The sequence below is a fragment of the Gorilla gorilla genome, chromosome 2 (assembly GCF_029281585.2).
Source record: "Gorilla gorilla gorilla isolate KB3781 chromosome 2, NHGRI_mGorGor1-v2.1_pri, whole genome shotgun sequence".
Lineage (NCBI taxonomy): Eukaryota > Metazoa > Chordata > Mammalia > Primates > Hominidae > Gorilla > Gorilla gorilla.
This window is the reverse complement of record NC_086017.1, coordinates 167,826,550-167,853,950: the sequence shown is the minus strand read 5'-3', so window position 1 is coordinate 167,853,950 and position 27,401 is coordinate 167,826,550. Positions and strand designations below refer to the sequence as shown.

General features: G+C 36.6%; 1 protein-coding gene across 3 annotated transcripts in view; it reads right to left on the bottom strand.

Annotated features, from left to right (window-relative positions):
* Positions 1-3,931: 3,931 nt before the first annotated feature.
* The window catches only part of TIPARP (TCDD inducible poly(ADP-ribose) polymerase), a 32,323-nt gene continuing 8,853 nt past the window's right edge, over positions 3,932-27,401 (bottom strand). For all 3 annotated transcript variants that reach the window (XM_019024701.4, XM_063704315.1, XM_019024703.3), the window contains exons 3-6: positions 16,542-16,710; positions 14,675-14,835; positions 6,990-7,268; positions 3,932-6,002 (exon numbers count right to left, since the gene is read on the bottom strand). In XM_019024701.4, coding sequence (XP_018880246.1) covers positions 5,555-6,002; positions 6,990-7,268; positions 14,675-14,835; positions 16,542-16,710 — 1,057 coding nt within the window. In that variant the 3' untranslated portion in view covers positions 3,932-5,554. The remainder of the gene's footprint in view (positions 6,003-6,989; positions 7,269-14,674; positions 14,836-16,541; positions 16,711-27,401) is intronic.

Sequence of the window (27,401 nt, the reverse complement as noted above, 5' to 3'; positions counted from 1 at the left end):
CAAAGCCAGCAGTGCAGAGCATCTTTCCATCTCTGACTTGTCTCCTTATAAGGACCCTTATGATTACACTAGGCCCACTAGAAGATAACCTATCTCAGGAGTCGGGATTCCTAATCAATAGTGCTTTTTTTGCCATATAAGGTTACATATTGACAGGTTCTTGGGATTAGGACTTGGACACTTTTGTGGGCCATTATTCAGCCTACCACAGTACTTACTATTCCTTCTGCTGCTACTACTGCTATTCTTATTACCACTCATTAAAATTTGATTGTATGTAAGAGCCAGGCACTCTTCTGCTTTACATTCTTTATCTCAGCCAACAAGCCACATATTCAAATTGTGCAAATAACTTTCTTGGGCAGGCTTGTGACTAAGCCATTGCTTTCTGATAAGTAAATGACACTAATTTATCACAAAATTGAATTCCCCTAACAATGACCCACAAAATCTGCATTCCCACTCCTGTCTAGCACTGACTTGTATGTGCCTATGTTATTAATAATTATAAATAAGACTGCAAACTTGTAGCTTAGAAAAATATAGTCATAAATCTATAGTAATGGATAGAAACTGGCATTTAGAAATCCAGCTACATTTATGAGTGGTTGGAACTAATGCTTATAGACACTGGATTCAATTAGCTTAGACCACTGAGACTAATGCTAATTAGATTCATGATTGCTACTTCTATAGGGAATAGTTAATTACACCCAGTTTAGAAACTATGACTTAAACCCTTATCCAAAATACTATAAAATGCATGACCTTCAAGTGAGACCTTTGACAAAAAAAGTGTAGGTTAATGCCCCAAATCTATCACTGCTGTTCAAAAAACAATTTATAAACTGATGGTTGCACAAGAATTTCTTATTCTTATTGACGAGTACTATATTATCATGTAGTTGTGTAGCACCTGTTTAGTGTACTCTTGCCACTCAAATCTGTTAAATAAGATCCTTAATATACTGTGATACACTTTGAAGAGCAGCTGTGATGTATCTAACATGAGGCCCACCAAATGGACAATTCGGCACCTAAGACTTGCTAAGCATTAGAAGGGTTAGAGGCTCTTGAACTGGGTTGAACCTATTAGCTATCTGATTTAAGGCTATTTTAAGATTGGATATAATTAAGGACATGCACCTAGTTAAAAAAGGAAATTATTTAAACATGAATATAGAAATAGTCTAGCCCAGTGGTTCTAGCCTGTTAACTATGAACACCAGCAGCATATTGGAATTATCATAAGGAACCATTAATCCATTTAAGCATCATATATGTCTATAGACTAAGTATATCACACATATCAAATGTAGATATATACATTTGTGACGAGTAATCCAAGTTTGATAAAAAAAAAAAAATCACTGAATTCCTGGTAGCTTTTGGTCATTCTGCATTTTAGAAATCATTAGGTAATTAAGAATTACTATGATAATCGATGAAATTGACATATTTAAAATGGCTGGGCACTGCTCCTCTAGCTTGAAGAATTTGGCAAGTGTTCATGAAACACTTCTACCACACAAACACTTCCACCACACAAACACTTCCATTCACGTAAGATTAAAGCTTCAAAAGAGCTGCCATCTGACAGTTCTATGCAGGAGTTGTCTTCCAAAAGATACGTGAAGAAATGAGTTAAGCAATAAAATAAGACCAACTAATTAATGCTGATGAAATCTTTCAATAGCATCTTTTTCTTTCTATAATGATGGCTTACAAGTAAGATTAGAAAGTTAAAGAAGGTAAAAAGCACTGTTTAATTTCTTTAACTTGGCCATAGTAAGAGTACTTAAATCAATAAACTAGATGGGACTGTTTTTAAAACTATCTTTTAATGGAAAATGTATCTGGCTTTTAATTTGTAAGTACATGCTATAAGTTGTTTGTATAGCACTTTACAAAAAATTTTTGCATTGTAGTGTTTTAAAGTTAGATAGTCTCATCATTTATAGTCATTTAAAAAAGTCAAAGACGAGAAAGATGAGAAAACTAACCATGTGGTAAGGTTAAGTGATTTGTTCAAGGCTGTATAGTTTAGTTACAATAGAAGAGCTTAAGTTATTTTTTTAAAACCACATGGTAATAGCAACAACATACGTGGTATGGATTAGATTCCAGAAAAGTACTATGTAGGATTTTCTAAAATGTGTTTTGACTGTTAGATTCAAACTAAGGAAATCTAGAAACATCTTGCAGTAATCTTACTTTCCTTAAATGAAGGAGGAAAAAACCTCTCTTTAAACTGACAGTATGGTATTGGATTTCTATTTAGTCATTTTCAGACCTTATATAATAAAATTTCCTTACAAGTATTTCAGGCCCTAGTGACTTTTTATAACCAACTAATTGTTTACTAAAACAAACAGGTTTGTAACAAGGTGCAGAGATGGGTATTAGATTCATAATACCAAGGATCCAATATTTATAAACTTTGCACACATACAAAATCTTCCTGTCTATAGGATTGTATGACTGGAATCTCAGGGAGTTTGTAGACTCTCTTTTCCTGGGAATCTTAACCATAGTTTAAGAGCAAGTTCCAGCTTCTTGAAATGGTGTAAATTACAGCTGTGCTGGCAGAAGTTACTGAATGCCTTTTAGTATGTTTTAAATCCATAGAACCATTACAAAATTTAGACTGACTCAGTAGTTATTACTTAGTTAAAACAACATACGATGCTATTACAGGGATATAAAAATCATTACACTGGGGCTAAAAGCACTGTTAGAAATGCTTATGTATACTAATCAGATGACTTTGCTAGCTGGCTGAAATCTAAGGGGCTTTGAGAGCTGATGAGACTTCTACAATTCCATTCCCCCACTTTTTTTTTCTTGAGACAGTTTCACTTTGTTGCCCAGGCTGGAAGTCAGTGGCACAATCTCAGCTCACTGTACCTCTGCATCCTGGGCTCAAGCCTCAGCCTCCTGAGTAGCTGGGACCACAGGCACACATAACTGCACCCTGCTAATTTCTCTATTTTTGTAGAGACGGGGTTTCGCCATGCTGCCCAGGCTGGTCTCAAACTCCTGAGCTCAAGCAATCCACCTGCCTTAGCCTCCGAAAGTGATGGGATTATAGGCATGAACCACCATGCCTGGCCATACAAATCCTTTTTATATTTCCTTCACACCCAGTGAAAGGGACAACCTGCTTATGTTTTTCTCTGCAGCTCTCTGCTGATACAGATTGAGTTTCCCTTATGGGAAACACCTGGGACTAGGATTTCAGGTTTTTAAGTATTTGTGTATTTCCCAGTTGAACATTCCTAATCTGAAAATCCAGATTTTCTCTGGTATGTTCCAATGAGCATTTTCTTTCAGTATCATGTTGATACTCAAAAAGTTTTGGAGGCCAGGTGCAGTGGCTCACACCTGTAATCCCAGCACTCTGGGAGGCCAAGGTGGGCAGATCACCTGAGGTCAGGAGTTTGAGACCAGCCTGGCCAACACGATGAAACCCTGTCTCTATTAAAAATAATAATTAATAAAAAATCAGCCGGGCATAGAGGCGGTCGCCTTAATCCCAGCTACTCAGGAGGCTGAGGCAGGAGAATCGCTTGAACCTGGGAGGTGGAGGTTGCAGTGAGCCAAGATCGCACCACTGCACTCCAGCCTGGCGACAAAGCAAGACTCCGCCTCAAAAAAAAAAAAAAAAAATTTCCATTTCCTCCAAGTATTACCTGCAAAATAAAATATTGATTCTTCTCTTGTAAATGATAGTGGGCTGCTAGATAATGTACTTTCTGTAGATTCACACTGCAGAAAAGTTTAAGCAGCAAGTTCTGGTTAGGTCTGTTCATTCAGTCACTCAATCATACATTTAACCAACCAATCAACATTTACAGATCACCAACTATGTATTAATCCAGTGATCTTAAATGGAACCAAACAACAACAAATTTTAAAGAATTACCATAAGTTTTATTTTTGCTTAGTTTTATTAAAAAAATAAATATGTCATAAAGCTTTCTTTTTCCTTAGGGAGAAAAAAAGGAACAAGTCTCATAAAACCAAATAAGCAATGGTAAGGTGTCTTAACTTGAAAAAGATTAGGAGTCACTGGTTTACAAGTTATAACTGAATGAAAGAACTGTAACAGCCACAGTTGGCCATTTCATGCCAATGGCAGCAAACAACAGGATTAACTAGGGCAAAATAAATAACTGTGTGGAAGCCCTGATAAGTGCTTAATAAACAGACTGATTCACTGAAACATCAGTACAGATACATCTTGCTTAAACAACACAGAAGTTCCTGAAAAGTTCTGTGTAAATGATATAACCACAAACATTACCAGGAGAGCTTGGTAACTGAAAGAATTCCATGGCGAATTCTTTTGTGAACAACTACTTTCACTTTTGTAAATCCAGGTATTTGCTTTTTATAAGGAGTTTACCTAGTTGCTACCTCTCTGAACTGAGGAAACAGCATATTCACCAAACGTTGTGCTCCAGCTGGACCACTGGCACAATTTCCAAGTTTGTGTTTCTATTAAGTAAGTAGTGTAAGTAAGGTACAGAGTCAGCCAGGGAACCCAGCTGTATCTGACAAAGCAGGTGTAGGAGTGGGACTGCCATCTACCAATAATTCCAGCAAATACTTTTGTTAATATACTTTGTGCAAAACACAGTAATAACCTTATCAATTCGGCTATAGATGTACTTCCTTTTTCTAAAACTTTCAGTCACAAGCTAGGTCTGGAACCCGAAAAGGAAGTAATACTTCTAACCCTCAAGACTGCCTTTAACCAAATTAGCTGCCCAACTCCTTCAAATTGGAATGGATGATAATGAAAGAGACAGAGTTTTCCAAAGCTGAAGTTTAACAACACAAAAATCACATTTCATATCACTAATTAGTGAAAAGTTTTGCTGGTGATAAAAATTTTTCAAATGGTTGTTTCTTGTTGTTGTTGTTTTAACTTCCTCTAAATAGAACTCTGAATTCTGGGGCAAACTCTGCAGAAGTTAAAGTCACTGATGTTCTCTGGTTGGCTGATATATTTTAGTACTGCTGATAGAAATAAAAATTTCTTTCTACCCACCAGAGTTTCATGAACTTATACTATACCAAAGCAGTGATGCTTTGGACAGGGAATATGCATGGTAGTACTAGTTCCAGTAAGTTTTATCAAATGTAAATAAATAAATAGAATCCTCACATTGCTCACAGCCTCCATTCCATTTGGTCAAACTTCTACCAGGCCCAAGCCACATTTAAATTAGGCTGTTCAGTTTTTTAATTTAATGCTCCTAATAACATTGCTGTCTATATGTACACGTGTGAATGAAAAGAGTGTGTAATCTGTAGTCTTTTCCACACTGAGTACACTAACAATTAGTAAATAATTAAAGAGTAAGTGGTCATTTTAAAACTTGTATTTTTTTTTTTAAAAAAAGCATTTTCTAGCACTTTAAAAAATGGGTCTGAAAAGTGCCCTATTAATGTCCAATGCTGTTCCCCACCCAGTCCCACCCATTCAAAACCTGCTACAAATGCTGGATTGAGTTCATATCAAATAATTTAGCAGTACCAAGATTTTTCAAATGGAAACAGTGTTACTGACTTCTTCATATTGGATAACAAAATAAGGGTAACTCTGGTCATCATTAAAAATGACAAAAATCTGAGGCTCAAAGAAATTATCCACACAAGAGTCATAAAGGTCACTGGTGACACTGCCAGGATTGACTGGCGGGGGCCTTCTCATGCCATGACTGCCCATTGTGTATCTGCCCGTCAGCACTTTGGCCAGAAACATGAAGTGGACTCCTTTGGAGGACTTCTTAGAAAAGTTATGAGAGTAGCTTGCCTTCTTTGCAAAATAACTGCCTTGTCCAAACATTGTAGCATGCTTTCCACAGACTCGAGGGTCAAAGTTGTGTTTGCAGATTCCATCTACCACATCCTGGGATGTTCCATGAAATAAATGTCTCTCATTTATTATCCTGTCACGGCCAAACATTTTCCTGTTCATATATTCCTTTTTCCTAATGGAAAGAACAGACAGGGAATTCAGAAGGATGAAATACAGGTCAATTTAACAGGCATGATGTAGTCATAAACTTCTCTTTATGGTTTTAATGAGGAGTTATCAAGGGCAAAATGCCATCAAAGATCCTATTAAAAGTTGAAACTTATCTTTCCACTGTAGAAAAGGCCTTTTCCTTCTTTCTCCACCAATCATTCACTTGCTTTCTCTTTCATCTTAAATCTATTAAGAGTTCTCCTATGTTTTCCTTCCTCAGGATGCCCTCCTTGCCTAATTCCTCCAATCTAAGGGTCTCTTAGATTCTGAGATTCCTGAAATCTAAATGTATTCCCTCCATTTGTCCTACATTAGTTTGTTGACTTGAGAGGCACCACAGTAAAGGGATTAAGAGCAAGGCCTCTGGTGCCAGACGGCCTGGGTTCAAATTCCAGCACCATATCATAATAGCCGCATGACCTGCAGCAAAGTAAGCTTTCTGTGACTCAGTTTCTTCTTCTCTGTAGGATATAAATTGTAATAATCCTACTTATGTCTGTTATGAGGATTATATTCAGTCAATATATGCACAGAAAATATGAACATAAATTCTGTGCAAATGTTTGCTATTATGTTCCTCATTTGACACTGGCTACAATAAAGCTCTCTTGATTCTTGATCTTTTTTTTTTTTTTTTTTGAGATGGAGTCTGGCTCTGTTGTCCAGGCTGGAGTGCAGTGGCGCAATCTCGGCTCACTGCAAGCTCCGCCTCCCAGGTTCACACCATTCTCCTGCCTCAGCCTCCCGAGTAGCTGGGACTACAGGTGCCCGCCACCACGCCCAGCTAATTTTTTCTATTTTTAGTAGAGACGGGGTTTCACTGTGTTAGCTAGGATGGTCTCGATCTCCTGACCTCGTGATCTGCCCGCCTCGGCCTCCCAAAGTGCTGGGATTACAGGCTTGAGCCACTGCGCCCGGCCGTCTTGAACTTTTCATACATCTGACTCACCTTTTATATTTCTCCCAAAGAAACTGGTTTTGGACTCTCAATATCTGCAAAATTCTGTATTTAAACTCAGGCACAGTCTTATGAAAAAGATTGTAAATGATCCGATAACTTTTGTCCTCTGCAGAAACAGGCACTTGGATGAAGTCCTGAGATGGATGCATATAAACCCAAGTTTCAGGGTAAAAGTTTGCTGAAGTGACCCCATCTGGGCAGATAATTTGTGATGATGAAGTTGCTTCAAGAGGTGGAGGAGCTTGTGTGGGAACCCCACCAAGTGTCCTAAAATGGAGAGGAAGAAACATCAATGTAAAACATTAAGAAATAAGTACACCTCACATTATAGTGATCTATATCAGTGTCTACTTAATATTATAATCTGTATAGCTTAAGTGCTTATTTTAAAAGTAAAAAATGCTATCTATTTAATTAAAAAAAAAGTCTTGGAGCAAACATTGCCTGTACATGAATAACCTATTATTAGCCTTCTCTGGGCCTCCTTCCTGTGAAGAAAACTCTGGAATGTATAGCTACAAGGCAAACAAGCAAAAGCCAATTCACAAATACCTTTACTTTTGAATCCTAGACTCCTCTTTATTACCTATAGCTAAAGAAACTTTGTTATATGTTTTCTTCCAAATGTGCTGATACTAAGCAGAAAAGATTTCATTACTAAAGGATGTGTGGGTGGGAGACAAAGTAAGGCATGCAGCAAGGAGGGAGCTTATAGGGAGAAAAAAAAGCTACTTTAATTTCTGTATAAAAACAAACAAAAATCATGGAGCAGGACCTGAATGCTAATATTTGACATTTGCTTCATTTTCTAAGATCACATATAGAAACAAAACCACCAATACTATTCAACTTTTATAGCTTTGAGTGTGCTTAAGATGGAGCTAATTACTATAAACTCTAGATACCAGAATGCATATCCGTGAGCCTTTAAATTCATGTCTGTTACTTTGAACAATGATTTTAGATAAGCAGCAGCTTTGGTAAGTTACTTATTCCTGCCTAGTTAAATGCTTAAATTTAAATCATATTCCTTGGCCATTTCGAAACGGAGAAAAAGAGAAGTGGAAGAGAGCAAGGAAATCCTGACCCTGAGACCTAGTTCAGGGCCAGGTGCTATAACACTCATTGGCATATACTGGTCACAAGGAAGTAATAATGTGTGCCAAAATGTATTAGGAAACTGAAATTTTCATAAGAGCTTTGTGACACAGAGACTACAACTTTGTGTGTCTCATCTCCAAAGAGCATAGCTGACCATCTCTCTCAATATAATCATAACCAATTAATACTATGTGCCAGCCATTTTACATACAATATCACTAATTGTCACAATAACCCTGTAAGATGACTTGGTTATTCCCACTTTTCAAATAAAGAAACTGAGGTTTAGAGAGATTAAATAATTTGCCCAAGTATAGCTAGCAAAGAGTGAAGACAGAATTTGAATCTAGGCCAGGCCCATCTAGATAGTTTCTAATTTCATACTCTTTTCAGTTCCATATGTTTCACAATTTATATATATATTTTTTAAAACAAGGCTAGAAAGTGATCGACAGGATACTAGGATTCCAACCTAGTTTTGCCTGACACCACCACCACCACCACAACCACCACAACCACCACCACCACCACCACCACCACCACCACCGCCACCGCCACCGCCACCGCCACCGCCACCACCACCACCACCGCATTATCATCAACACACAGTCTTTTAGGAGATGACTTTCAAGAAGCTAAAACAATGGAAGCATCACTGCCGTCTCTAACCCCCACCTTCTACAAGTGACTGTGCCTTCAATTTAATGTGCCTCAAAGTCTCTTTGTGAGACAGAGTCCTGGATGGATGGGTGGATCCAGGGCTTACTGAATCTCCGAGATGCTTTTAAGTACAGGGGGAGATTTAAAGTGCTGCTGGTTTCTCCAACCTTCACAACAAAAGGCACAACAGTCCTTGTCCTCTGTAGCATTTTCTCAGAGCCCACACAGATTCCTTTGAATCCTCAGTACTGATACATTTTTCTGATACAATGGTACATTTTTCACTGGTACACTTTCCTGAAGAGAGGTCTCACTGCTTTAATCAGATTCTCAAATATCTATAACTCCTTAAAAAGCCATCACTAATCTGGAGGAATGGCAGGGAAGCAAAGAATATAAGCCCCTTATTTTTATTTAATAGCTCCTCCCTCTATCCAGCTTTGCAAAGAAAAGGGTAAGTCCCCAGCCCACCAGGTTTTCTATTATTATCAGGGGTTGAAGTTACCAACACAGGCTTCTGGTTTGAAAGAAAAAGGTAAGATTCTCTGCAAACACTCTCCTCTAGAGGTTTTAGACTGTCAGCCTGTACAGCAAACCTAGCCGTGACAACAGAAGAGATTCTGCCCCTTTTCTTTCTGATATCACTACTATGGACCCGTTCCATAAAATGAAAACTTCAAATATAGCTTTTCCTTTTTTGCAGGGGATGGAGGTCCATTATTACTAACATATGCTTGAAGATGAGCCGAGATAAATAAATCCTATCCATTCTAAGATATTAAACTGGACTATGTATATGGTTAACATCCATTCCAACCCACAGATGCTTACTTTTAACAAGCCAACATCCTAACTTGCCTAAAACATAAAAATGCATATACACATCTGTCTGATGGGCTTCAACACTCTAATAGCCATGGGTTAAAAAAATATGTTTCAAGCGCAGTGACAAATGTGCCTTTATTTTCTGAGAATGAATCTGTATTCACTGCATGGGTATTCCAAAGATATACTGCATGTTTCACAGACCGACACCAGCCTTCTCTAGAGAGGGAGTCAAAGGGAACTGAGCTTCTACACAAGGATCTCTGAAGAATGAAATTTCAGAATCCAAACTCACCTTTTATTACTTTCCCTCCTTCCCCTTACCATTTTGAAAGATGTTTACTAAATCAGTTTCAGCGATGAAATACAAATTAATTCATTTTATCCTTTTCAGGGGGGATTAAAGAAACTGTGCCAGGCATTCTCATGACCATGAGGTGACTGCATGGGATAAATGTTCTTTCAGCTGAAAGCACTGAACCACCAAACCCCTAAGCTTTGTTTGCTTATGCAGTCTCAGTTCAAGTATTCTAAGATTATTAAAGAATAAACTCCTGTTTATCAGCCCCATTAAAAAGCAGGAGAAACCTTTTAAAAACAGCTGAATTTGTAGAAAATTCATTAATTAAGTCAACTTCCTACCCCACCCCTTCTACTCTTAGGCATCTGATTCCCTGAGAATTGTGGCCTCTTTAACACCTATTTTTTTTAATCCTTTGCATTTAATAACACTTAAAAACAAAACATCATGCCTGTAATCCCAGCTACTTGGGAGGCTGAGGCAGGAGGACTGCTTGAGGACAGGAGTTCAAGACCAGCCTCAGCAACATAGTGAGACCTTGTCTCTACACCAAAGAAAAAAAAGAAAACATTAGCTGGGGATGGCAGCATCCACCTGTAAGTCCCAGCTACTTGGGAGGCTAAAGCAGGAGGATCACTTGAACCCAGGAGTGCGAGGTTACGGTGAGCTATGATGATCATACCACTGCACTCTACCCTGGGCGACAGAGGAAATTCTGTCTCTAAAAAAGTTTTAAAACTTTAACAAAACAAAAACCACTTAAAAAAGAAACATTTTCCCTGGCTAAGATCATAGCCTCTGGAATCTACTTCTAAAATATGCTTTTTGGAACCAATTCCCCTCATCTTTCTCCCTACTAGGTCCTTCAGCCCCACACTCTAGGGTAGATAGGATCACTGCATTTACCCATCCCACCCTGGTGGACTGGCTATTTCTCTACTCTTTTGTCACTGAAGTTTATCTGCCTAATATTTCTTTGATTTGCTGATCTCTTACTTTATACCTGATTATCAGTTTTAGACAGAAAGATTAAAATAGAAAATTTTTAAAAGAAAAAGGAAAATAAAGAGTAACTATTTTTGTTCTCTTGTAAGCCCATATTATCAATATATGACTACCTAATAGATATTGAGCGTTCTATTCCAGACCACTGCAATAAAGCAAATATCACAATAAAGTGAGTAATACAATTTTTTAGTATCCCAGTGCATATGAAAGTTATGTTTACTCTATACCATAGTCTATTCAGTACATAATAGCATTCATTCTTTAAAAAAACAATATTTATACCTTAATTTAAAAATACTTCATTGCTAAAAAAACACTAACAATCATCTGAGCCTTTGGTGAGTCATAATAATTTTACTGGTGGGAGGGTTTTGCCTTGATGATGGCCTGACTGATCAGGGTGGTGATTGCTGAAGGTTGAGGTGGCAGTGGCAATTTATTAAAATAAGACAATGAAATTTGCCACATTAATTGACCCTTCCTTTCATGAAAGATTTCTGTTGCATGCAGTACCATCTGAAAGCATTTTACCCGCAGAACTTCTTTCAAAGTTGCAGTCAATCCTCCCAAACCTTGTTGTTGTTTTATCAACTAAGTTGATGTAATATTCCAAACCCTTTATTATTTCAAAAATCTTTACAGCATCTTCACCAGTAGATTCCATATCAAGAAACCACTTTCTTTACTCATCCAAAAGAAGCAACTCCTCATGCATCCAAGTTTTATCATGAGATAGTAGCAATTCAGTCACATCTTCAGGCTACACTTCTACTTCTACCTCTCTTGCTATTGCCACCACATCTGCAGTGACTTCCTCCACTGAAGTCTTTAACCCTTCAAAATCATCCATGTGGGCTGAAATAAACTTCTTCCAAATTTCTGTTAATGTTGGTATGTTAACCCCCTCCCATGAATCACGATGTTCTTAATGGCATCTAAAATGGTAAATCCTTCCCAAAAGTTTTCCAATTTACTTTGCCCAGATCCATTAAAGGAACCACTATGTATGGCAGCTATAGCCTTACAAAATATACTGTTAAAATAGGAGGTCTTGAAAGTCAGAATGACTCCTTGATAAGTTGGCTGCAGAATGGATGTTGTATAGCATGCATGAAAACACTAATCTGTACATCTCCATTAGAGCTCTTGGGTAACCAGGTGCATTGTCAATGAGCAGTAATAGTTTGAAATCTTTTTTTCTTGAGCAGGTCTCAATAGTGGGCTTAAAATATTCAGTAAACCATGCTATAAACAGATGTGCTGTCATCCACACTTTTTCCATTTATAGAGCACAGGCAGAGTAGATTTAGCACAATTCTCAAGGGCCCTAGGCTTCAACTTAAAGTCACCAGTTGCATTAGCCCTTGACAAGATAGCCCTGTCCTTTAAAGCCAAGCATCAACTTCTCTCTACCTATGAAGTCCTAGATGGCATCTTCTTCTAATATAAGTTTGTTTTGTCTACACTGAAAATCTCTTGTTTAGTTTAGCCACTGTCATCAATGATCTCAGCTAGATTTCTGGATAACTTGCTACAGCTTCTACATCAACACTCCCTGCTTCACCTTGCACTTCTATATTAGAGAGATGGGCTCTTAAACCTCATGAACCAACCTCTGTTAGGTTTAAACTTTTCTTCTGCAGCTTCCTCACCTCTCTCGGCCTTGAAAGAACTGAAAAAAGTTATGGCCTTGCTCCGGATTAGGCTTTGGCTTAAGGGAATGTCGTAGCTGGTTTGATCTTTTATCCAGATCACTAAAACTTTCTCTATATTAGCAAGAAGGCTGTTTTACTTTCTTATAATTCGTGTGCTTACTACAGTAGCACTTTTAATTTCCTTCAAGAACTTTTCCTTTGTATTCACAACTTGGCTAATGTTAAGGCACAAGAGGCCTAGCTTTTGGCTTATCTCAGCTTTCGACATGCCTTCCCCACTAAGCTTAATCATTTCTGGCTTTTGACTTAGAGATGTGTAACTCTTCCTTTCACTTGAACACTCTGCCGTCTTACGTGGGTGCTGTTCTTGGCACCCCGAAACAAATGTAACATAAAGATCACCGGTCAGATCACCATAACAGATACAATAATAATGAAACACCTGAAATATCCGAAGAATACCCGAAATGTGATTCAGAGACACAAAATGAGCGCATGCTGTTGAAAATACAGCACTAATGATTTGGCTTGACCTAGTGCTGCCACAGACCTTCAATTTGTAAAAAACACAATTATCTGTGAAGTACAATAAAGCAAAGCACCATAAAACAAGATATGCCTGTATAATGAAGGCATATTTATGGCATTAATTGTATTGCTGCTTATATTATCTTTATAGTTCACACTTTTACAAAACAAGCCTAAGTTTCAAAGAAAAAAAAAAAGAGGGCATATTCCATAATTACTTATCATGAGATAAAAACAGATGCATTTTCACCATTCACTGAAACTTTCCAACAATGCAGAACTTGCATTCTTACCCTCACACAGAAGTTCTATCTTGCTTGATTGGCTCAGCATGCCAAGCTGCTGGTCTCACTAATGGGTTCTACTATCTCACCAGGAGGACAATATATTCCTAACTACGGGACACTGACACTATCTCCAGCTGTGCTAGTAAAATCACAGAAATGGCATTTTTACTAGTTCTAATTTTTTAAGAAACCCTACAAGGTAAAATTTTTCTAACTGGCACTTAGAAGAAAGAACACACTTAACCCAATCCAATATATATTTCTAAGATTAATCTTACTACAAATTTCTTTTGGATACTGATCATTTCAGGGATTTTTATTTGTATTTTGTTTTTACTGTTCCCCTTCCAAACATGGGATTAGAATCACTAAGATTTTCTCATAACAACTTAGGGAAAACAGTTTGAGCTAAAATAAAAACAGTAGGAATATAAAAATGGTATCTTTTCCTCAAAGATCAGCACAAAAAAACCAACCATTACGCTAGACTTCTAAAGTTCATAAAACCAAGTAAACCTATACCATTTTCAAAATCAGTCTCTAAAAATAGCATATCTGACTGGAGTAGATAATGATTTCCCTAGAGATACTAATTTTCAAAGGTGGCCATGTGAATGGTAATGTGCCCCACCTTTTGGTATCTATAAAGATGTGCCACTGGGTTGTCTGGAGACCAAAGGAAGAAACAACTCTTGGCAAAATGGAAGAAAAGCTCACCTACAATTCAGAAGAGTGAGTTCAGTCCTAACCTTACATTAAGAAACTGTATTCTTAGTAAGTATGACAAGTAATTTTAGTGAGTATCACAAGAAGAGGTGGCTTACCTAGCAAATGAGAATGTAAATTATTTGAAAAGGTGAACTTTCCCCATTCAAATTCCCTCAAGCAAAAGGAAAACAAGAAATCACCTTGTAGGACTCTCCTCACTTGCCCTGGCAGTTTGGCTAAGTTGTCCTGTAACATAGAAGGGTCTCATCTTGAAAGTAGTTTCATGGAAGGAAAAAATCTTCCATGAAGGAGGTAAATGCAAGTTCTGTGACTCATTCCAGACACAATTATATTTAGTTGTGGAAAAATGTTAACTCTAAAAAATCCAATAAGTTACTCATTCTTCTAGTGTAACTGGATTTATTGTAGCTTATTTACACTCAATTTGTTGAGGAATTAAAATCCAAAGACTAATTTGGAATTTCACATTCTAGGGGTACTAACCAAGGTAGACTCTTAATTTATTTTTTATCTCTAGTATTCAGGAATGCATTTACATAAAATGAGAGTAAATATTGCAACTTTATACTCGACACTTACTGTAAATATGGAAGCAGTATAAAACAGGAGCGGAAGAGGGGTCTCCTTTTTATCTCTCTCCTGAAGAATGAATTGTGGAGGATGTAGTGGTTATTCCACATCATAAATCGAACCTCTTTCAGACCCCGAGAGTTGGCTTCTTCAATCAATCGAATGACAGACTATGGAGGAGAAAACAGAACAAAAAAAAAAAAAAAAAAAGGAAAGTTAATAATCATGGATCATGGTTAAAAATGAAAATTAACCAAAGGCAAAAGTTAACCTCACAGGAATTTCAATAAAGTACAGTGAGTCTAAATAACTCCCTTTATATGCTAAGATTTTTTTTTCCTTCCTAGTATGTAGGGTGGAAAGATGCTCCCTGTTCATAAGGCATGGATTTCCACCTTACAAAACATGTGGGGCCCAGGGAACTATTTTATTCTATTTTGAGCCTTAATAATATCATAGAGAGTTTTCGTTCATATTTCTTAAGGGAGTTTTCAAAAGAGGAATTAAAGATAGTGATGTTGGCCAGTATCAGTGGCTCACGCCTGTGAGCCACTCCCCACGCTTTGGGAGGCAGAGGAAGGAGAATTGTTTGAGGCCAGGAGTTTGAGACTAGACTGGGCAACATGGCAAGATCCTGTCTCCACAAAAAATAAAAAATAAAAATTAGTTGAGTATGGTGGCATGCACCTGTAGTCCCAGCTATTTGGGAGGCTGAGGCAGGAGCACTGCTTGAGCCCAGGAGTTCGAGATTATAGTGAGCTATGATTGTGCCACTGTACTCCAGCCTGGGCAACAGAGCAAGACCCCTCTCTCAAAATAAATAAATAAATAAATAAATAAATAAATAAATAAATAAATAAATATTTGAAAAGGTGGTGGTATATAAAGTTCAAGCTCTAAACCCAAAAAACTTCTCAGAGGAAAAACACAGGAACAGTCTGAGTATTCTGAGAGTACATTTTAAACAGCCTTGTATTCTATTTGGAAGGTAGATAACTAGTGATTACCAAGTATTCTGAGAGTACATTTTAAACAGCCTTGTATTCTCTTTGGAAGGTAGATACTAGTGATTACTTAAATTTACTTAGTTTAATATTGTGTTTAACAATAATTAACATACTAGGTTTTCTTCTTTTGCTATTTTCTTTAAAAATAAAAGTAAGGTAGATAAGTTGTTCCCCCCTTTTGTAATGCTGGAAATGAACTTAAATTGAAAAAGTCAGATCTTTGGAATGTGAAATTAATCTCTAAAGTCCATTTGAGGGTGTTTAAACGACTCAGAATTGTCATTCAGAAGCAAAGTAAACCATCATCATTTTAAAACCTTGCTTTGAGACTGAAGGGCTATTATCACTGTCTCAGACTAAGGATGCAAGTGCACATAGGAGAAAATTGTAAATAACTGATTTCCCTGACCACAGCTCAATAAACATTTTCAAGTACTTCTTCCAGAGACATGAGTGATTGTTTCCATTGGGCTTCTAAAATGCTAAGTGTAACACTTGATCCAATCTCCATAAGCCCAGGAGCCAGATATAATCAAAAGTTATACCAATTCTCATGTCGTGAAAATTACTCCACAGGTGGCAACAGGTCAAAGTATTTCGTCTCTATAATGCAAGATTCTGTGGAAAGCATTTTATTTATCTGATAATAGTGGTATGCTATCTTTGGATTTCAAATTAATGGAAAGAAATAAATTTTAAGAAAAAGAGAAAAGTTTTCTTGTATCAATGAGACTCAATTTTATATTCATAAGCTGTTTGATTATATGCATAGTTCTGCCTAGTCATTGTTGTAAAGAAAGAATAAAAGAATACAGGAAGAAAAAAATAAATTTGAAAAATGTACTTGTCAACAAAGAATCTGTAAATACCTCGGGATACTCTCTCCATCCAAAGTGGTCCCTACAGAAGAATTTCCAGACTGTGTGGTAAATAGAGTTGACATTGCTAGAGGGTGGTGTGGACAGCCTTCGTAGTTGGTCAAATTCAGTTGTTTCATACACGTTCATGGCATTCAAATCTGCCCAAAATTCTTGTCCTCTAAAAAAAAAACAAAAACAAAAAAAAACCAAAAACCTGTTAATAAATTTGTAAAACAGAAATATCTAAAAATATCATTGGACATTAAAAATACATAGCATAGCCTGTTGTAGAATTTTCAAAACTTGCTTTACTTGGAGTAAAAGCGTATTTATTGCCGGTTGTTTCCACAGCATCCATTTCCTACATGCCCTTTCTAATCAAGACCAAAATTTCTAGGCCATGGAATTATAGTAAGATTGATTTAACCCCACAGCACCACTGGCCTAACCCAATCAAAATAAGCCCACCCTCCACTCTACAGTGGGCTGGCCTCAGCCAATCAGGGAGTCAGTTTTACTATGATGCTATATGTAGAAACTAAATATAGACAGAAAATTTCTCTTCAAGCTTGACCTTTTTTTCAGAGGCCATCAGTTTACTTGAGCCAATACAGGAATACACAGTATTGCCTGATCAAAGACAGAATAAAAGAAGGGAAAAATAAAATGAATCTGGATAAAGCCAGTATTAATCCACCCAACATCAATATTATCTTTTATCCTGTGGGTTGAAAAATGTTGGCAAAACATGAAGAAAAAAATAGTTTGGATTATTATGAGGTTTAGCTTTGAGAATATTTTGGTCATCTTATTATCTGGTCGACTGCTGCTGAATCATTCCTTTACAAATGTCTCCATACTGTTGGAGGGAAGTCCCACTATATGAATCAGACTCATTTAATAATTTATAAAACGTAGTCCAATAAAAACATTTGTGTTTCCTCTTTTATGGAACTTCACCTAGAGTTTGAAACATTTGAACCATTATTTCAAATAACTGGCATAATGGTCATTATACTCTTCTCTCTTTTCTTTTTTGTGTATGTTTGAAAGTTACTATAAGAAAATATAAAAAATTAAATATATGATAACAGCACAGATATTGTAGCATAGGGTACCACAGATTTCTAAATGGATGTCTACAACACAGGAAATACTCTAGATCTAAAGGCATTCAGAAAGACTGGTACATGTGAAGTCTAGGTGTTGAGACAGATTTTCCCAATAATTAACTTATTTCCTTGCTGTAAATTAGGATTTTGAAAAGGATATTAAATTTGATCTGTGGTTGCACCACTGCACTCCAGCCTAGGCAAAAAGAGTGAAACTGTCTAAAAAAAAAATTTGATCTACGGGTTTTGCTAGCTAGCACATTTTCCAAAATCTGCTCTTAGAATACTTGTTTCAAAAACTATTAACAGGTATTCTGTGCACAAAAGATTCTGCAGTCAAATATTTGAAAAACGGATTATACAAATACTTGCCATCCTCTATCCCAATGTTCACAATTTATGAATCAGGTTCTACACTGAAAAAACAATCATATAACCAACTGATGAAGCCAAAAAGTATGGAACTTACAAAAAAGCAGTATACTCCTTTAAAATTCCAAAAGATCTTGCCAATAAACCCCAAACTTCTTGCTTAGTAAGAGTACTAACTAGTTGGATATGGTCTCAAAAACAACATATAATATTAATTAAGTATGAAATAAGACAATATAATGTAGTTTAAAATAATACTTGGCCACTGTTTTAAAATGATTTATGGTAAGTAGGAATATTTAATTCAAATAGAAAAATGTTTCTGGGAAATCCTAAAAAGTGAAACAAACACGACAAAACAAAAAAACAAAAAAAGTCCTGTAAACTGGAACTCCTATGCCTAAATTAAACTTCATATCAAGTTGCCTTAAGCAATTTTCATTAACTTTAGGAGAATCTGATGTTATGATTGGGAAGTGAGATAAAAAACTTTCTCCCTGTTAAGATTGTTTCAAGTTTCTAAACATATTTTTCCCCCTTTAAGCTTATCGCCCAGCAACTGTTCCCAATTATGAGTCACAAATACTCAGTATTTCCTTTAAGGAGTTCTTAGAACAGCAGTCATTATGTTAACATGCATTATAATATAAACAGCCAATGCTTTTTGCTGTTTAGTGTCAGATTTTATTCTGGACATCACTCTAGCAATTTCTGTTTAAGCCTGTATTACTGAGACTTCATAGATAATGATTTGCATGAGAAAGACATCTACAACTGCAGCTTTTGCTACATTCTCTGTGCATGTTAGTCCTTTGGGCATTATGAAGTTTCTACGACAAATCCTAATTTACTACAATCAACTGTTCTTTGGATTGATGTATCAAAGTACTGTTTTAGCTCTATTTGATTTTCAATATGCTTTTTCTAAACTTGACAGACAAAAATCACAAATTTGAAAAACATTAAATTATCTTTTTGTAAGATTAATTTTACCACCTGCTCTCCCTTAAACAGGGAATGCTTTAAAAATCTAAAGCCAAGAGGTTTTTTCCTCCACAATCTGCATCAGTATGAATGTGTGCAATATGGATGCCAAATGTTCAACAGCCACCACATTCTTCTTTATCAAACTATTGTTTCCTATTATCAGAAAGCAATTATGAGTCATCTATGTATGATAATCGTGATGGTGGGCTCTACTGGGCAATACACGAAGAATTAAACAGATGTAGTCCCTGTCTTCCAGGGGCATTAAGAAAGGAATAACTAACAAAATGTAAGCCAAAGAAGCAGTACATCTGCCTATCTAAATTCATCAGTGGCAAGTACATTCAGGAAATAAGAGACAAAGAATAAACATGCAGCAATATGGGAGAGGAGGTGGTTATTGGCATCCAGTAATGGATAAAGGTCAGGAAAATTAAGAGGTTTTACTTTATCAATCCAAGATAGCTTTCTGCAAGAAGAAGAATCTTAGAAGCAGTTTAAGTAACAGGAAATATCACTGTAAGTAAAGAGCTGTAAGAACAAGGAAAAAGAGGTCTCCAAGCACTCTGCTTCTTGAAAGACGGGTGGAGACAGGATTGGTACAAGTAGTTGGAAAAGGAGACCTTCTAAACAGGGGTATCTGAGAGATGAGGAAATGGGAACCTGTAAATTCCTATAAGGGGGTAAAACAAGCAATGTGAGAGACTTCAGGCAACAAACTGTGGACGTTTAAGTCCAGGGTGTCAGAGCCTTAAGATATAAGGTTAGGAATTTACAGTATTGAGCAGATGAAGTTAGAGTCAAAGCAGTAAATACAGGATGTTGGAAACTGAGCAAGAGAGACAGTGCTAGAGATTGGGGGTGTCTCTGTAAAAGCAAGGTGCAATAATCCTTGTGATGAAAACCCCATCTGGTCTAAAGGCATCTCTACTGAGGGACAGCCAAAAAAGAGTATGGGTGATAGCCACTGTACAGTAGGATTTATATCTTGCTATTTGTATCAGATGGCTAAATCCATCAGTATTGTTTTATCTAAGATACAGCCCTATCATGAACCAGAAGAAAACAAAACCTTGTGAACAGACTGCTGATTTTTGCTATTAAGGGAAGAATGAACTTGAACCGCTGAAATATTAACAATTCTGTTTTTCCACATCTCACCACCACACATCCCACTATAAGAATCCATATACAACACTAATTTAAAATGCTGAAAAGGACGCCCATTCTCATAATTTAGATGCTTTATAACAATGGTTCTCCTCTTATTCAACAAATATCTACATATACCAATTAAGCCAACATTTTCCGACATACATTACCAATGCATAGAGCACCAACACCCACATTAAGTCAGAAAGTATGCCGCACACATTTCTTTAATAAGTATACTAATATCTTAGTATTTAAGATCCTGAAAAGAAAGTAAAAAGGACCTATGACATGAATAATAAACAGTTGGAATGCAAACCAAAACTAAAAAAGAAAAAGATGCTAAATGAAACAGAAAATAGTAAGAACACGACTTCTTTCTCAGATAAATAGCTCTTGGGTTTATACATTTGGGAGCTCAGTAAAGAGTGTAACCATTTTAGGCAGTTTCTCTGTTTATAAAGTGTTTGTAACCAAGAAGAAAATGAGACCAAAAAAAAAGCAAAGTAATTTAAAGTAGACACATTAATTTGGTACTGGGCTCTGCTTTGGCCATAAGAAAATGAAAAAGGCAAAATGACACAGAGCACCAATCTAGTGGGAAAAGGAAACCTTGCAGCATAGTGTGAAGTGTGGCACAAAGGTGGTCAGAAGCAGATGGCTTACCTCTGCTGGAAAAGGTGTCAAGAAAGGTGGTCAAGGGAGTTGTTCCAGAGTGGATAAAATATGAGCCAGGTCCAGCTACCAGGCAAACAATGGGAGGCAGGACACCACATGCAGAGTGACTCCATGTGTAGAAGCTAACCAAACAAGGCACACAAGAATAGTGTGCAAGAGGCACACCCAGTTCATGTGGGAGATTAGGGTATATGTATCTATGAGAGATAAGGGATAAAACTGGACTAGATAAGTTGGCTTGGGCCAGATAATGAAGAGCTTTGTTTACTGTGTTAAGAAGTTAGGTCTTGATTCTATGGGCAGTAGGAAACACCAGTGAATTTACAACAAAGTCCAGACTTGCCTTTATAAAGGTCACTCCAGTTGTAGTGGTATAGAAGAATGATTTACTTATTTATTTTTGGCAGTGGACAGGTAGAGAAAAACCATTCATCTGCTAAATATTAGGATATTTATCAATATTATTCTATGAACAGCCATCTATAGTTATTAGAACTGCACAAGAGACATATGATGAAAGAGGACTAAGGAGGCAATGTAGGAATGATCTGAAGTATTTAAGAGTTAGAATTTAACTGCATGAAGGATAATTACACGTGGGGCAGAAGAGAGTGAAAAGAGTCTAGGATGTGTCCCATGTTTCTGGTCTGGGTGGTTGGATAATGGTGCTATTAACAAGACAAATTACAAGACGTACAGCAGGTTTAAGTGGGAAGGTGACAGAAATAAAACATAGAACTCAGACTTTGGCATAGGTTGATTAAATACAAAGTTTTCTGAATCCTACTCTGTACAGTTTTAACCAGATCGGTTAGACTTCAGAACCTTGGCTTCCTGCCTGTAAGAGTTAACTGGTTTCTCCAAGGATAAGCCTGTGACCTCAAACTAATTAACACACACCCTAATCAGCTAGACTCACCATACACAATTAGTAGTGTCCTTTTATTTTATTATGATGTAAAGTGAAAATATCTCCCAACACGGAGTGTCATAATGATAGAAAGATAAAGATTAAATGCAATGTGGAGAGTACTTGAGGTTCCACTACTGGCTTGAGACAGGCACAGCAGATGGGATATGTTTGCTGCTGCTAAAGAAATTTCACTGGCGAACAAAATATAGCTGGCTTTTGATACCTGGCTTTGATATTTCCAGGACTCATTTAGCAATGCTCGAATATCTGGCAGCTTATATCCCTTCAAATATGTTACAAGGTGATGAGAATCAAAGCCACGGCATACACAATACCAACACATTTTGTGAAAACAGTGTAGTTATTAAACTTCAGAAAACTATGTATTCGTAACTTTCTTCTTTAGAAGCAAAACTATTGTTTATTCTGTTGCTACTTAAGATTTTTGCTAACACTGCCTCAAATAAGTAGCACAGGGCTACTTATGGGGGGGGGCGGCAATAAAACTTATTCATAAATGCTTACATCCAAAGCAACATCTTTTAATACTCACCAGAGATTAAATTTCTTTTTCTTTCAGTTTTTTTTTTTTTTTTTTGAGATAGGGTCTTCTGTCACCCAGGCTGGAGTACAATAGTGCCAACTAGGCTCACTGCCACCTCAAACTCCCTTGCTTAAACTACCCTCCCACCTCAGCATCCCCAGTAGCTGTGACTATAGGCATGATCCACCACACTCAGCTAATTTTTGTATTTTTCTGTAGAGACAAGGTTTCACCATGTTGCCTGGGCTGGTCTCAAGCAATTCTTCTGCCTCAGCCTTCCAAAATGCTAAGATTACAGGCGTGAGCCACTGCGCCCAGCCTCAGAGGTTAAAATTCTACACTTAATTACCACACTATGACACTGTAAAACTATTAACATAAAACTCAGATCATGGATTTATCTGAATACCTCAAAAGATTTTTGAGTAGGTAAAAGTGTTCCCCACCTTAAGATACAATGCATTTCTTGGGATAAATTCTTGAAGAAGTGATCATTAGGCTTTGTTGCTGCTCCCTTGGTACCTCCTGAGACATCTTGGAAATTCTTATTCCAAGAAGGCAGCAAGTTAGTGAGAAGGATGCTGTCTGAAATCACATTTATCTGTGTGCCAAACCTCATGTCTGATTCATAAATCGTTAGACATCTGTAGTCTTAAAAGTCATTCTAGAAGTGAACCCAGTGAAATGAAAAATAAAGGATAAGAGATAGAAGAAAGAGAGGCAGGTAAGTTTCCTAAATGAAAAAGATTATCTGTTTTTAAGCTTTTTAATTGTATATTCTCCAAAAGCATGTGGGGAGCTAAACAAACATAACACAGTTTATTCTCAAAACACATTGATACTAAGACATAGCCATTTGAATACATCTAGATGTTTGCTAAACCCCTAATAAATAATACCATACAATGAAGTCCACCGGCCCCAATGCAACCACTAAAAGCAAATCACAGTATCTACTTAAGGAAAAGAACCTACTAAAATATTGTTATGCTGGCTTTTTTGTTGTTTGTTTTCTATTACACAACTACAGATCAAAGCAAAGAACACAAAAACACTTTCCAATAAAATGTGGATAAGTCTAAAATCTTTCATAAATAAAAATTACACTTATGAGATCAGAAGATCTCATTGCCATCTATTTATGGTAGTGTGGGATTAAATTTTGCATCATGAAGGTACCAGAAATGTCATACAGCCTTAACTTTTATTCAAGTTTAGTCACATGTCCAAAGATCACAGAAGGCACTATAAGTGAGACATACTTCTCAACCATGGCCTGATGAGAAAGTGAAACTTAATTTCTGTAAGAACAGCTGGGATAGAAGGCACAGGTTAGTTTTTATAAATTGGTAGCATGCCTTATACTACCTTAAATTATGCAATCACTGATTTTTATAAAGAGTAGATATTCCCTCTGTTAAGAAAAATATTTTTAAAACTGAGAGGTTTCTATCTTATCTCAAAGTAAACAATAAAAAATGCCTCCCATGTATTCAAGGCACAAATAGTGGTTAATTCAATTTTTTGAATATAGACTTTGACATCCCTTAAAAAGGGATAAAATAAACGTTTTTATAATTTTTTCTACATAAATATAATACTATATGTAAATGATAAAATTACTTAAAAATAAGTTGCTTTCAAATACCTCAATTCAGCACTCATTTACACATAACTACTAGTTATAGTTATCATAAAAATATTTTCTAATAATGCCTAGTAAGATATAAACTATTAGCTTAATTTATTTCTGCTTTGACTTTTAAATTACAAATGATACCCATAAAAAGGTTTTTACTCAGAATTTTCTATTATTTAGCTTTGGCTTTTTCCCCAATTAGTCCAGATGAACTAACTGATCAATGAAAGAATCAGAAATATACTCATTGGTGACTTATTACGTATTTGATGCTAAGAACCCAGAGAAGAGTAAACAGCTTTCAGCAGACTAGAGATCTGAATGCATACAAGCAAACTATATATAGAGAATTCATCACTCTGATAGTTCTTTAAACAAATTGCTAGAGAAAAAGACTTCCTATAGAAAAGACGAAGAGTCTTTTTATTGTCTAGGTTTTATAAGCTATAACAAAACAAACATCGTCTTAAATTGGTAACTTTTTCTGAGGGAGTTGGATTCTACAAAGCCAAGTTTCTATGATAGATTCAATTTTATCAATTAGTTAAGAGCGTCGAAATTATTTCTGAGTAACAAATTTGTAGAACACTTAACATAATGCTTCTGATGTCTGCCAGCATTTGGATAATCCAAATGTCAGAAAGCAAGCAAGCAAAGTTCCTTCTGTTTCACATACTTTACCCTGACTCTGTTTCACATACTCTGCCCAGATTCAAGGATGTCTTTCTTTTATTAGGATGAGTAATTAAACCTTAGAAGGCAAACCCAGTGTTTATCCTGTGCTAATTTTTACTCTCTAAATGCCTGGTAATGAAAGAGCTAAGCCAGGTGACAGTCAGAAACCAAAGACCAACCACAGCAGGAAATTATTTAGAGTATTTTGTGCCGTTTGCCCTCTCTACACCTTGATCAGCTGCAGGAACTGTGAAGATCACAGGGTGCATGCAAGATTCTGAAAGCACATGCACTACTGCAAGCAAAGTTCACCCTTTGGTCCTCACCCTTGCCATTCTTCACTGACTGTTCAAGTGCTAGTGAAAATTTAGACCAAAGATGATCATCCAAACTCTTTGGCTATGTCGTATAAGTGGGACAATTTAAGAATTCTTCAATTAATTCAAAAAGAAAAGCTAACGTAATAAAGAGAAATTCTTGTAAGTGTGGTCTAAACATATTTTCTAATCATTACCAGAAGTACTATGTTTCAACGTAAGATTACTCACAAATCCTTCCTTAAACTCAGAGGCAATAGCACCAAAACAGAGGACTTCAATTTGCATGAAGAATACAAATTTACTGAACTCTTCCTCAGACAACTTAGTCATGGGAGATTCTCAAAACACTCCTTACACAACTTTTTGTGGTACACATACTCGAAAGTCACTGGTTTCTGTAGAAGGTGAAAAGGAATAGTTGCTCTAGCATTCTCACTCTTGTAAGAACTTATCCTTTCATTGTGATGACCATGCAAAGGTTCTTTACTTGTCAAGTGGGTGTTACCAGTAAGTAAACAGCATAGAGCAGAGAAAGATCCAGGAGACAGACACATTTTGTTGTGTGGAAACGGCAAATAGGAATGCTTAGTTAACTCTCTTCTATGCTTGCCTTAGTAACAGTAACTAGCTAAGTCAGCAAGGAAAATTGGAAGTTTCACAAATGACAATTAGAAGTTTACTAATGTCATCAACTTCTAAAATTTGAGTTCCTAATCACAGAATTGATTGTATTTAGCTCAAGTCTGCAATACTGTCCTCTTCACAGACTGAATATAAATCTTTACAAACAGAATTTATTGTACATAAAATCCTTAATTTTCAAAAATTTCAAAATGTATTTCAGAACCTACCACTTGTAATTTCAAATTCACTATTAACAAGTGAATTAATCTCAAAAATTTAAAGCTTTCAGTTACTGTGTCAGGGATTGGGGTGGATTAGGTTTAACGTTTGAAGGAAGAAATTTTAAATTGGGGTGAGTCTGTATACGGTATAATTCTCAGTCCCTAGAAAGCACTGTCATAAACAATCTATAAATATAAAAATAAGCCCTATTTAGTTTTGTTAAAGAAATTCCTTCACATCACCGGGCGCAGTGGCTCACGCCTGTAATCCTAGCACTTTGGGAGGCTGAGGCAGGTGGATCACCTGAGGTCGGGAGTTCGAGACAAGCCTGACCAACATAGAGAAACCCTGTCTCTACTAAAATACAAAATTAGCCGGGCGTGGTGGCGCATGCCTGTAATCTCAGCTACTCAGGAAGGCTGAGGCAGGAGAATTGCTTGAACCCAGGAGGCAGAGGTTGCGGGAGCCGAGATTGTGCCACTGCACTCCAGCCTGAAACTTGGTCTCAAAAAAAAGAATTCCTTCACATCTAAAATGTGGCTTGTTTGCTCCTAGAAATGGTGAACTTCAGAAGTATTTTATTCGTTGTACAGTTTCTGTTTAAGGTGTTGCAAAGTAGAGGTAAAATCAAGATCTCAGGCTATCACCTATTTCAAACCCAGAATCAAAGGGAAAATGGCTTAACCTTCAGCACTGTGGTCTTTTTCAAAGATACAAAATCTCTCGAACTCACTTTACCTTAAGACCCCAATCTTATTATAAAAGAGAAACTCTCCTACTTTTACAAAGTGAGTTTCTTTCAAAACTTTTACAGTGTCCAATTTGAACTAGCCATACAAGTTGTGCCAAAATAATTATCTTGCAATTTGAAATATATTTGTTTTTTCCTTTGCAAAAAATGATATACACATGTACTAAGTTTTCCTTCCACAAAAAGACAACTGCAACTCACAAATTGGAGACTGATAATTATTAAAGGTTGTTGGCTAAGGTTAAGAGGACTTAAGGTCCTAATTTAAATGCAATCCAGAATCATCACCATCAGACAAAGGATGCAGAATCTGGTGGTCTCAAATCAGGAGATAAAAATAAAAGAGACCATGGGAAAAAAGTCATAATCTCAAATGGCTGTATTTTTGTAGCATTCCTTGAGTAGTCAAGGTTTGCGTGGACTACATACTGCTTTATCCTTTAGGAATAGCACCCAAACCCAGAATAAAACTAAGGATCACTGACCATGATTAGAAATACACAGAAGAACTTATGAAGTTTATCTTTGCTTTATGGTAGATTGTAAATCTATGATCTAGAAATTCTAGTATAATAGGATAATTCTAGTATAATAGGAAATAGATTTACAGGGACACAACAGAGTTATCAGTCAAAAGTAGCATTTTTTTTTGCATGCCCACTATGTGCAGAATGAAGTTTTAAATGCTGAATGGAGTTACTACTATAAATTGAGCACCCCAAATCTGAAAATCGGAAATGCTTCAAACCCAAAACTTTCTGAGCACCAAGATGATACCCAAATGCTCACTGGAGCATTTCAGATTTCAGATGCTTAACTGGGGTACTATGCAAATATTCCAAAATCCAAAATCTGAAACACTTCTGGTCTCCAAGAATTT